Below are 12,294 nucleotides of genomic sequence, written 5' to 3'. Positions count from 1 at the left end.
ATCCCCACATAAAAAGGCAGAAGAGAAAACATGCAGACGCTGCTTCAGCCAGCAGCTGAGCCGCAGCCGCCTCGCCGGAGGACTGGGTAACAGTAGCGCGCAGGTGGCAGGCAGCCAGTCAGGACAAGAGAGCGCGTTACCGAGGAAACACGCTCGCTCCCGAGGAGAGGCCGTGACCAATGACTCGTTTTCCCCAGGAGGACCCCAGCCAGTCGGCACGGAGGAAGCTAGACTCGGGCCGCGAGGCACAGCGACGTGTGAAGAACTCTGGCTTCTACTAGACAAGCCACTCAGCAAACCCGCAAAAAACTTTTCACATCTCGAGAACCACTCCACACGGTAAAAGCCCACTCCAGCTCCGGCTCGCACCGAAATGGAAAAAAATGACGGCTTATTTCTCCTCCCTAGGCAAAGGTCGTTCAAATTTAAAAGCCGCGTGAACGCTGGTGGATGATATCAATTTATATTCACACGATAGGAAAATGGCATAAATCAAAAGGAGGGAAAATGAATTATGTTGAGAGGAGCGATGGCCAATCCTCCGCCATGGTCTGCCTGCTTTTCAATCCCATTTTTTCCATTTTCCCATTCCCCTCGCTGAAGTACACAAAACTGGGAAAAGTAGGGAGACATGGACATCTGCCATGAAAGGGAATTATTTCGCTATCCGGATACGAGGGGGGTGAGAAACCGGCTTAGGAAAGGGCTTGGTTTGAAAGCTTTTAAAGTGCGATAAATGTACTTTAAACGTCCGACTTTCGCTCCTTCAATCATTTCAGATCTAATTATAGAGCGTTGTTAAAGCTTCCCCAGAGAACTTTGGATTTTCAATGGAGGCCGATGTAGCCTTTGTCAAAAGGGCATAAGTAGTTCTCCATGGAACAGAATGTAGGCCATTCAATCACACTTGACGCCAGATAATCTTCAGAGTCTGGGAGAATGTATGCACCACAAAGAAAATTATTTACCTTTAATGCCCGGACTTAAAACTCCATGTTACACCGTGACTTAACCATAAGGGGGAAAAAAATGGACCGGGCAATTTTGATGAAGCAATGCTGCCACCTAGTGGTGGTGCGGTAGAATTTCTCATAGTGCAGATTTCACATGGCTTGCCAGACGTAGGCTTTTCCAGCTATTTTCTATGGCTGAACAGTTGAAGGTGACATTGACGTTCACACTCACCAGACATGCTCCCACCAGCTGAGTAAAATGGTCTCGCTTGTTTTTTTCCTCCAAACAGGCAGTCTCAATATCTGCGTTGAAGAATTAATGACATCAAATTGCAAAAAATTTGACATTCAGGCAGATCAATTTGTTTTTAAGTTGTTAGTCATGTCCTGTTCAAACAATACTTTTGTAAAAAACATGTATTTAGTCAATTTCAATTCATTCTGAATATGACCAACTGCAATTTCATTCCATTATAAATAAAGTATTTAAGAATAGCGCAACAAAACACCTACCTAATATACAGAACACATCAGCTAAAATGGATGCCATGTCTTCACGTAATTCCTGGAAATAAATAAAAGATTGCAACATTAATATTTCATCTCAATTTGATAGAATTAACATGACATAAATAATTTGAAGACCAGCAAATGGTGCAATTCCAATGGTAGCCCCCCTCCATCCTAAATAAGAAAGACAAAATATGAGTACAACCTACTCCTTTTCTACACTTCAGAGCATGTCATGGACAACAGAAGAAGTGAACTTGACACATAATCAGAGATACAAAACTAACAGAGCTGGCAATCCATCACTCCAAGACTGATTTCAGCTCTGTTTAGTGCACTAGCTTCATCACCCTTCATACACTGTGACAACTATAGGAATCAACTGCAAACTACCCTCAGCTGCTTCTCCAAGATCAAAGAAATAAAAATAGAACAAATTCAAGGTCATCACTGAAATAAAGAAGAAAAGAAAGACAAAAAATACACTGTCTTTAATCTAGGAAGCAATTCCCTTTTGCACCAGCTTTCACAAAATGGTGGCCAAAAATTCATTGTCTGTACCTCTAGCTTGCGCAGATATTGAAATGCTACGGTAAAGACAACAGCAAACACTTACAGCAGCTAGCTTCCATTTGCATACATACACAACATAATTACTCTGAATTAGTTGGTGGGTTCATGAAATGTTCATTTTGACTACTTTTGAACCAAAACAAACAAAGTACACAAAAGGATAGTTCATGTTCTGGAGTCTTTTTAATATTATTTCAGGTTTGCGGTATGTTTTTGTTCAGCCCATACAGTATTGTGTGCAATGAAGGACATTTTACATACAAGATGTTTCAGATCATCTGCCGAGTTTAAAATGGCTAGTATTGGGGCAATCACAGGATTGCAGTTTAAAGCAAGAGAATACACTTCAAGTAACTGTGAAGCAGCTTGTTCATCAACGCCATTTTCCCAGTCCGTGCATATGAATTTTTTTTTTTAATAGTATCTATTCACCACATTATAAATGCAAATATCCATTTTTAATTTGTGCCGATACTTCATTTTCTTGAGTGCAGCTCTCACATTAGACGTAACATATGAAATGGTTCCAATCAAAGGTGAGATTAAATGTAATTTCTTGAAAAATAATCAAGTGATAAACACAAGTACAAGCTCTGGAGGCATCCCATTGCTGTACAACGCCATTTGGAGTCAACTGAAGTGCATTTTTTTTTCATTTATACTACAAACTAATTATTGCCCAGTACCAGCCATCATAAAGCAAGCAGGACGCAAGAAATTCCATATATCTACAATATCCTTCATCGCATGCAAAAACTATCAGGACCAACAGAAACTGTACACTAAAAATGAAACATCAAAAAAAAAAAAACTCCAGTGTGAGAAGTATCTTTTTTCAAGTGTTAATTAGAAAGGCTCATACAGACGTATCCTCCCCTGGGTCATTTGGATCAAATGTACAAAGCTTCCTGTGGTTAACCTAGATTGTTTCTTTGATTGCAGGAAGCAGATAGGAAAATCCTTTCTTAAGTGTCCCTCATTATTGTATTCATACTCAGAAAAGGGCAGATAAGTCTTTGATATGCTGTGATACATTTAACTTCCCTTTTTTAAGCTTCTTGCACGTCTTCACCAGCCACAATGGACAGATGGGTAAGTAGTCCCATGTAAACTCGTGTCAGAGAGATGTGTATCCAGTGAAGTGGTCGCCTTAATTCAGAATTTAGGTCAGCTTGTCATTTTAGAAGAGGATGTGACCTGGATGCACCGCCTCTAGACCTGGCCACCCCCTCTGACATGGCAATCAGATTTTAATTAGACGACCTCAGTGCTGTCTGCTGTGAGTGACAGCACACTGCACCACCTGTACTCATCTTCCAGAGCTTTAGAAACAGCTGGAGGAACGTGTGTGTGTGTATGTGCGCGCGAGTGTGCGTGTGTGTGTGTGTGTGTGTGTGCGCGAGTGCTTGTGTGTGACAGAGAGAGTTTGTGTGTGCGTGCATGTGTGCATGACAGAGTGTGTGCGTGCTCTCCGTACCACAACATCCCCCAGAATGCTGGCCGCCAGCTCCAACTTCAGGCTCCCACGGATGACGTGCCAGGAGAGCTCGTACAGGGCGGCCTGGATGTCTGCAAGAGGGAGAGAGGGGACACGCTGACACGCCTTCGCCAATTAAGCTCCACCCACAATGGACGCCCACTCATTGGCAACCACACTGAGGCAGGCAGAGCGCGCTTAGTCACAGGAACATCAGTTCAGCTAGCTCAAAGACCCCTCCCCCTCCCCGCCCCTCCCCTCCCTGAGTCACAGCACACAACACACTCAGAAAAATATCTGTGTTCTCTCATGATACAACAGCAACTGCTGTCCCTGCAGCACTGCAGTGAATCTCATGGCATGGAGCTGCACAGATGAAAACAAAGAATGGCCACATAGAGATTTTTATTTTTTATTTTTTTAAATCTTGTAATGCTGGTCAAATCGCCACATTTATCTCCAAATTGCTTCCAAAATAAAATGAAATCAATATATGAAAAGCAACAAAAACTTAATTCCCCAGTTATAAGATTTCCACAAAGCCAATCCATTTGTATCTGTCAATTAAAGGCGAATCAGAGAAGATTTGTCAAAAGGAAATTAAATTGCAAGGATCAAAAAAACACAACAGGTACCGATTAATCGCTCAATTAACAGAGAACAAAGAACAAAGAAAACTACGGAACTGTCATCCTCCGCATTCTGCGCCGGGTCACATTCTGAGCCGGGAACAGGTTAGATGGCACTCGTGATACTGAAAACCTGTGTGCATCTGACAGCACCTGCTGAATGAGAACGGAGAGCGCAGAGCGCTCCAGGGGTAGCCTCTGGCCTCTTTCTCTGTCTGTCACAGTCCATAACCCTGAAGCTCTGTACTTCCGCCATTATCACACAACTTCGCGTCCCCCTCGAACCTGCAACTGGTACGCTAAAGCAATGGACACTGTCAGGTATGAAAACAAACTACAACGCATACTGATGACAAGGGGAGAATTCAGTATGCGTCCGGTGCTTTTATTTCTGGAATGAAAACAAACTGCATGTAAAATAAAAGCAGACATATTGATCCGTAGGGAAAAATTCAATATAGGAAACGGTACCATTTAAACATATTTTCAGGATATACCTTGAGCAGACAGGGGGAAAAAAATGGCATTTCTATCAAGAAAATGCAATTAAGCTTAATGAATGAACATTGTGTGCACAGATCACACAAGCTACAGAAAAAGGTACCTTTCAGAAGTTACAAGCTAGTCACACACATAGCAGTATGAGATACTGATATGTAGGTGAAGCTTGCAAGTTTTGAAGTTTGCAAGCTATTCTCACACATACCAACATGACACAGGTATTCTACAAAATCACTGCTCCTCAAATCAATCTTGTCACTTGATACAACACAAGCTGAAAGGTGTCAGCTCGTCTGAATGCCCAGCATTTTTTTGGGCTGGACTAATTCCTGTTCTGAACAAATATTATGCCTGTGATTTTCTCCAAATTTAAAGTCCCCTGAGTACAAGGAAAAAATTCCACACACAAATATGCAATCAATACTTTTAAAAATGCAAAACTATTCATATTTTTACATTTTACAGCATTTCTAAATTTCCAAGTAATGGCGATAAAAGGGCAGCATGGTATGTTGAACGACTATTCCCAACAGTACAATATAAATGGCAGGTGTGCATGGAAGCATGCAACTACAAACTGTTCAAATTGTATGAATTAAAAATTGTACACACAAAAGTTGCAAGAACACACTTTCAAACCTTCACGGTGGAACAGACGCTTGCTCAAAACAGGCAGTTTTTCTCCTCAGTTTTTCGGGGGAATAGATGCACCGGCACAATTCACCACACAAATTGTGATGCAAATGAAATTTTACCCCAGCGGCAGGGCTGACGCGGCGGAATTCTAGTTCAAACACTTCAAAAAAAAAAAAAACAAAAAAAAAAATTTTGCCCGGGTCTAACAACAGAGCGCCCGGTCTCGCTGAGGCACAGGCGGGGCACGGGTCCGGCTCGGTGCACCCGTCTGCTAAATTGCCTTTTTCCTCGGAGCACGGGAAGATGCTGTTGCGACAAATATAAACAAATGCAATTTGGGAATCGATTCCCGTCAGTGTCTTTTCACATAATAGGACAGTTACAATAACGTGTGCGCCGCAGTGTAGAATTGCCAAGGCAAGGACGTCCCGCTGTTTGAAGCCATTTGGCTTAAACAAAACTCATTTGAGTGCTTAGAGTTGTCGATTGATTAAAAAAAAATCTGTTAACCTCTAGTTACCAGAGTTAGAACACAGCACAAAATAATGTGATCCTGGAATTTCTAAACTTGTTTTTACTATATGCGATGGGGATAAAACAGTCAAGTGAGAGGACCCAACTCATGTGCGGCAAAACAAACATATAATTTTTAAACAAAGATGTTACAGGTCTGCTTTTAAAATACTTCTCACATGCACCCTTATGAACATGCAAGAGGAAGGGTACCTGCATTCAACATGCTTTAGGTGAAAGAACACTCGAACCAAAATATGCGATCACACAATTTCTAATTTAAGACATGGTTTAAAATAGATTTTATTTTATACTTCTGAATAAACAAGCACTGTACAAATTAAATATATACATGTGTGTTAAAATGCATTTCTAAATTGCGCACTTTTACTTCTCACATCCAGCAGTTAAAAATAACAAGTCCAAATTTGAAACAGGGTGTACTGTATTCTAACCGAATTCATGGCCAATTAGCATAAGGCAGTTAAATGAATTATTTCCTGCCAATTTACATTTTAAAAATCATTCCACTGACACAATAATATCCTAAGTACCCTACATTAAGAAAGCTGCTACACGTTCCCAATTATATTCAAATGACACCGTCTCAAAAGTGTACTACAAACAGTTAAGTAAATGCCTGACCAGGTCATCACTTTTTTTCTATGGTAACTACTTCAAACAGTGTACAGTGCGCTTCAGTGTCACTATATGAGACAAAGTAGTTAATGGTTGCTGCAACAGTCCTCTGATGTCTACTTAAGATAGGCACGATACTGGCATGGAAGGTGATTTCTTTAGAGAGCTTCACAGTGACATAAATAAAACACAGGGCGTGGCTTTATTAATACCTCAATATTTAGTTCCCTTGAGAACTAAACTCAGGTGTATGCCAACTGACAGGAGGCACCCACAGTTCACTGTGCTTATGTTACCTAGAAACCATTCTAGGAAGGGAGAATCCACAGAGAGGGGAACACTGCAGCAAACTCCTCCTATGACTCTTGATAAAAAACTCAAGGATCTACCCATGTCTAAAACAGGCTCCACTTTAATGGAGTCTAAACCCTAAACATGGGATTACAACCCTCCTGAGTGTGTAAAATTACACCTGCAGTGTGACAAAGTATGTGCATAGAGAAGCTGGTAATGAACTGTATGTATAAATTCAAAGAGGAAGCCATATTAAGGCTGAACAGGCCAAGGGGCCTACTTCAGCAGCTTGAAGAAACACGGCAAGTACTCCCCCTAACAGAACCCAAGTATCACAGAGCGACATTACTTTAGTATTTTAATTCATTTATGAACCTTGTGTCATGCCCAGTTCATATGAAGGATTGAAACATGTCCATGTAACTTACTTCTTAGCATCACGTCATCATTAGGCTGGTCTGCAAGATTCCGACATAACTGTAAACTGCAAGACAAAAAAAAAAGGTTTATGGTCTTATGAACTTACGTGTTTCTACTCATGAGCATGCATCTATTAAGACAGCTGACGTACATTAAACCTTTAAAACGATTTTTCAAATGTCACCGCTTTTTTTTTTTACATGAATTACCTTCTGAAACTATTTATAAGGCAGTCACACTAGGTGTCGAACTAAATATCAAAACGTTATTAGTTTAATCGAGTGATCACACAGAAAAGTTATCGTTAATTTGATAAGCTAACTTACAGTAATACAGCGCTAGTTTATATGTTAACCTATATAATTATAAACAATAAAAGTTCGATCGAAAGTGTACTGATGTACGCACGTCATGTAGACTAGTGACTACGGTTAGCTAGTCAGTAAATTGTTAAGGCAAGATAGCAAACTATCTACATCTGATAACTATGTAGTCTAACGTTACCCAAGTTGGTAAAAGTTAATTAGCTAGTTAGACTAGTATATGTAATACAAACGTTACTATTGATCTAGTACGCCAGAACGTCCGGACTGCTGTCGATACTAGCTAGTACTAACGCTAACTGACAAGCTGCAAGGCTTTCACTGCTCATGCTATCAAAGTAAAACGGATCAGCTAATTTTATCCAGCGCTACATACCTTCGATAGTTAGCTCGCATACCTACTTAGCTTATAACTGGTATATTAAATGGAGACCATGCCAGCTATATCGAAATCAGGATACTGACGGCTGAAAACTGGTTTTAGCGAATAATACCAAACTAGCCAGTTAACGTTAGCTAGCTAGCTTCCCATTGCTAGCTAACCCTCGTCGACTTGTTTACAGATTGCATTTGATAGCAAACGTAAGCTAGTGAAGAAACCATAAAATATGCACATTCCTTACAAAACACCAAACCGACGGATGTACAAAAATTTACTTATACATTTGCGTGTTGTTGACCGTTAGAGTATCGGTTTAAACAACAGCACGAAGTGCACATTTTAAGTAGCAAACGTTACGTCGACGGTAAGAAAGTGTGCGCCACAAATTCACTTGATGAAGCAGTAGCGATCGCTGGCTGTTCATTTAAAATGATCGGATACATTGTGGCCTCTAAAACGTAGCTAGCTAGCGAGCTACATATCAATAGCGTCGACATGTCCACATTTTCTTAGTTAGCTAAATGGATATACTATTCCCGGCTGGATGTTTAGCTACCCTGCTAGCTAGGAAGAGCAACTAGGGAGATGGACACAATGCAGAAAGTAGTGCTTATTTTTCGGTCAACGTTTCCAAGCCATTAATATTAGTCATACAGAAACAAGACTGATAAAACTCGGAGCGTTTCGTCGTCTTTCGATGGAATCAGATAACTCAAGGTTACTCACAACTCATTTTTTCCTGATTTTTCCCAGTTTTTGATCCAGTCTGTAGGGATGACCAAAGCCGCCATCTTCCCTACAATACCGCACTTAGCCCGGATGTTTAGCACAATGCACCGGGTCAAAGGACCCAAGCTAGTGCATGGTGGGATGTTGGAATGTGTAGAAAAGGTTAGTGAGCGAAGAGCTTGTAAACGTTGTACTGGGCGACCGACAATCACGAAAGTATGTAATTTGTACTGAATGTGCAAAAATAATAGATTTCGTCGAATATTCTGAGACGCAGATGCATTGCCTGTTGAAAGTCACGAGTCCACAGCAGGCGCTGCCCAATGTGCCCATATCGGCTAATGTTTGCCGTTAACTAATATTGTCTACACGATTGACTGATAAATTGCATATTAGTATAATGGAGTAGCTTAGCTAAATATTGTATTTGTGCAGCGGCGCCAGCGTTACATTGGTATCAGTAACCAAGCGACTAAAATACGATTTTGTGGCTTCGTTGAAAACGAGGCGTGCAGTAGCCTAGTGCACTGCCAGGTTTGTGCCCTTCGCACAGCAGGCAGACATCGTGAAACGTGTGATCCAGATGGTGAAACGCACGTTTGTTCAAGGCTGTACAGGAAGTAACAATGGTTATTAATTGTGCAAAGAAAAACTAATTGCTGCAACTCAGATCCATTGAATTGATACCCTTACACAAATGACTGCAGCTACTGTGAAGTTAAACTAGTTTAACTTATGTAATTGAAATGCACTACAAGAGTTCTACTGATTGAGTACTGCAAATTAAGTAGTTTAGTAAAACTGCATTATAACCGCATAATTCTGCAGTTAAAACAAGTTTGTCGAAAATACTGCATAATATTGGAGGAATACAGCAATAATTACAATCATTAGTTGAACTGCAGTTTTTTTTTGTAAGGGTACATTCTCATAACTTTCGAAAACAGTTCAGCCAAAAATGAACTTGCTGTTCTAGCTGGGTGACTAATCGTAGACGAAACTGGAGGGAAAACAGTTGCGTGATGAGTGTCCGAGTTCACAACACTTGCCACATGGGAGTTTAGCAGCGTCTTCAAACATAAAGGGCTCGAAACTCAATCAATAAAAATAGTATGGTGGTTACATCGGTCTCGTTTGGAGGCTGTGAGGTACGTTCTGTAAGTCGGTGCTCACAACAATATCAGTGAGTCATCTTAAAATTTAGGGCATATTGCTCCAAATGAAAGGAACTGTCCTAAAACAATGGAGCATCAATTATCCTCCTATCCTCAGATCATGTCCTTATAGGTCCTGTAAGACCAGCAATTATGCACTCACTGGATAGGTAAAATTAAGATGTGTAACATTGTGATATAAATTGGCTTGGTGATTTACCTTGCAGCTCTTGTTATTGAAATCTGGAAGTTGCACAAGGATTTTATATAACATGCACTTCCAGCAACATTAATGGCAAGTGCAGATCATATGGGGAGTATGGCTTTGGCCATATTATGCACATTCCCCACTTCTTTGCTTAAGACTGATCTGAAAGAAGCCTTTGCCCATTGAAGAAGAAACTAACTAATCACTTGTTAAACTTTTGGAATAAGGTTATTTTACATTATTGAATTTGGGATAGGGGCTGTAAACCCATGTTGATGTTTAGTTAAAAAAATGTTCATTTTGTGATGTCCCATGACATTAGCTACATTTGAATCAATCTTTGTGATAGAACATGTGCAATCATATTGCTAAAAGTGTAACCAACCTCAGGTAGATACTGTACAGTAGACAAAGGTTTCATGCAAATACCCTGAATTACTATTTCTATGAATATATTACAGCCATAGCTGTGCAGTCCTTCATAGGAGATTCTGATAGTGAACCCTAGTCACTTAATGCAAGCCTAGAACATATATTAAAGATGAAAGAAGAAACCCAAGGTGTTTATTGCTTCAATTTATATCAAGTTAATTTTGTTTTCATGAACCAAGCCCATCCCAGAGTAATTTAAAACTATTCAGTTCATAACCAGATTGTTTTGTGTGCTAATGTCAGCTTAAATTTGTCTCACAAATGAAATGTATGTTCAAAATAAAAGTAATTACAATTGTACCACTACATACTGCACAATTAAAAATTAAAGGTAGCTACTGCCTTCTTCTGATAAAGGAAACAGCAATGACACCACATTCCATTAGCAGACAATTATCACATTTGTAGAAGTATATCTATGAAGAAAGAACACTGATTAAAGAAAAATTCAATTTGAAAGCATATATTTCTGTATATTTAATATTCTTAAAAAACACCATGGTACACCAGTGAAACATGTACAAACTAGCAGATTTCAAGTGTGCGTTCGCTCCAAATCAGAGCTAAACTCCCTTAATCATTTGGGAGTACAACATTGGTATTTCAGACATAAGTATGGGCTCCTGCAGACTGCACAGCAAGTTCTGAAAAGAACAAAGAGTCACACTTTAATAAAATCAAAGCAAAAAAGCAAGTTTTTTAATGCAAGAATGAATTTTTATGTAAGATTGAGGATCAGGACACCTTAATTGCAGTTGGCATAATGAGTAAATGGAAACATGGCCTTGAAAAATGCAGATACATGTAGATAAGTGCATCTCGCTAATGTTATTAGCTCTATTTAATCATTCAATGCAAACAAGAAAGGTAGTTGGTTTATTGTCCATAAAATTAGTTTTTACACAAGGAAATGAAGGTAAGGACATTTAGCTATAAATTACAATATATGTGGAGGATATTCATGCAAAAAATTACATAGAAGATGAAGGATGATGGTGAAAGAATACTGGAAAGTGATTGGGCCATGAGTGGGCGAGGCCCTGGGAGGACTGTCCATTCTTCAGTCTTCCTAGCACGCACACATGCAGAATCTACTGGAGGAAAAGCCCCATCTGGAATAATTACCTGAACCCTGCATGCAAATATAAATAATACACATTATGTATGTATGTGTGGTCACCCCTTTGCTTTGCTAATGCACTGCATAGAACCTATTTTATTGTGTATGTTGCATCATGTCGTTTGATGGCATTACTCCTCTCCTCCCTCAACAAATTCTACACAAAACTTTGTACTCTCCCCCTGTTCTCACATACTAATCCCAGAACAGCAACTCAGGATAACCATGCAGCTGGCATGCCAACGAGATAGACACTAACTTCTTCACCTATGAATGCACAACGTATCTCTCAAATAACATGAACGAGCATATCTTGTGCACATCTACTCGGTAACATAAGATCTAAAAACAATCCTGACCAACCAGTTGTAGAATGAGTAGTAATTATGTAATTTGCAATATAAAATGTGACCCAGGTCAAAGTTGAGACAGTTGCAGCTAGAGCCAGGACACCGGCCTCTGTATCCATCATTCTCCTGAGCACGGAATAAGTGTCAGAAAGCCATACTCCAGCTCCCCATGGTCATTTCTCCCTTCGGTGCTCTCGGACAGCATCTCCTCGGTTCCTCAAGCCCTTCACTCAAGGGTTAATTTCAGGTATTTTCCGTCCGGGAAATTGGCAAGTATCTTTTCAAGATTATAATAAAAAAGGTAATGCTTGCTAGCCTAAAGTCTAACCTGGAAATGGAGATTTAAAAAAAAAATGATCCCAACCATGTCTCAGTCAAACGGAGTGACAGAGGGAGTGGGTTACAAGGGCACTGTAAAAGATTTCAGACAAACCTTGCCGCACTTCAGTCA

At 40.0% G+C, this 12,294-nt stretch overlaps 1 protein-coding gene across 1 annotated transcript in view; it reads right to left on the bottom strand.

Moving 5' to 3' along the window:
• Positions 1-8,785, bottom strand: part of thoc2 (THO complex 2) — a 59,746-nt gene extending 50,961 nt beyond the window's left edge. Inside the window, exons 1-5 of the mRNA XM_035408151.1 lie at positions 8,577-8,785; positions 7,154-7,209; positions 3,514-3,605; positions 1,467-1,518; positions 1,186-1,256 (exon numbers count right to left, since the gene is read on the bottom strand). Of these exons, the coding sequence (XP_035264042.1) occupies positions 1,186-1,256; positions 1,467-1,518; positions 3,514-3,605; positions 7,154-7,209; positions 8,577-8,641 (336 nt within the window). The 5' untranslated portion in view covers positions 8,642-8,785. The remainder of the gene's footprint in view (positions 1-1,185; positions 1,257-1,466; positions 1,519-3,513; positions 3,606-7,153; positions 7,210-8,576) is intronic.
• Positions 8,786-12,294: the final 3,509 nt, after the last annotated feature.

The sequence above is a fragment of the Anguilla anguilla genome, chromosome 3 (genome assembly GCF_013347855.1).
Source record: "Anguilla anguilla isolate fAngAng1 chromosome 3, fAngAng1.pri, whole genome shotgun sequence".
NCBI classification, from domain to species: domain Eukaryota; kingdom Metazoa; phylum Chordata; class Actinopteri; order Anguilliformes; family Anguillidae; genus Anguilla; species Anguilla anguilla.
Note: the sequence above shows the minus strand (reverse complement) of the source record. Positions and strands in the feature narration are given on the sequence as shown.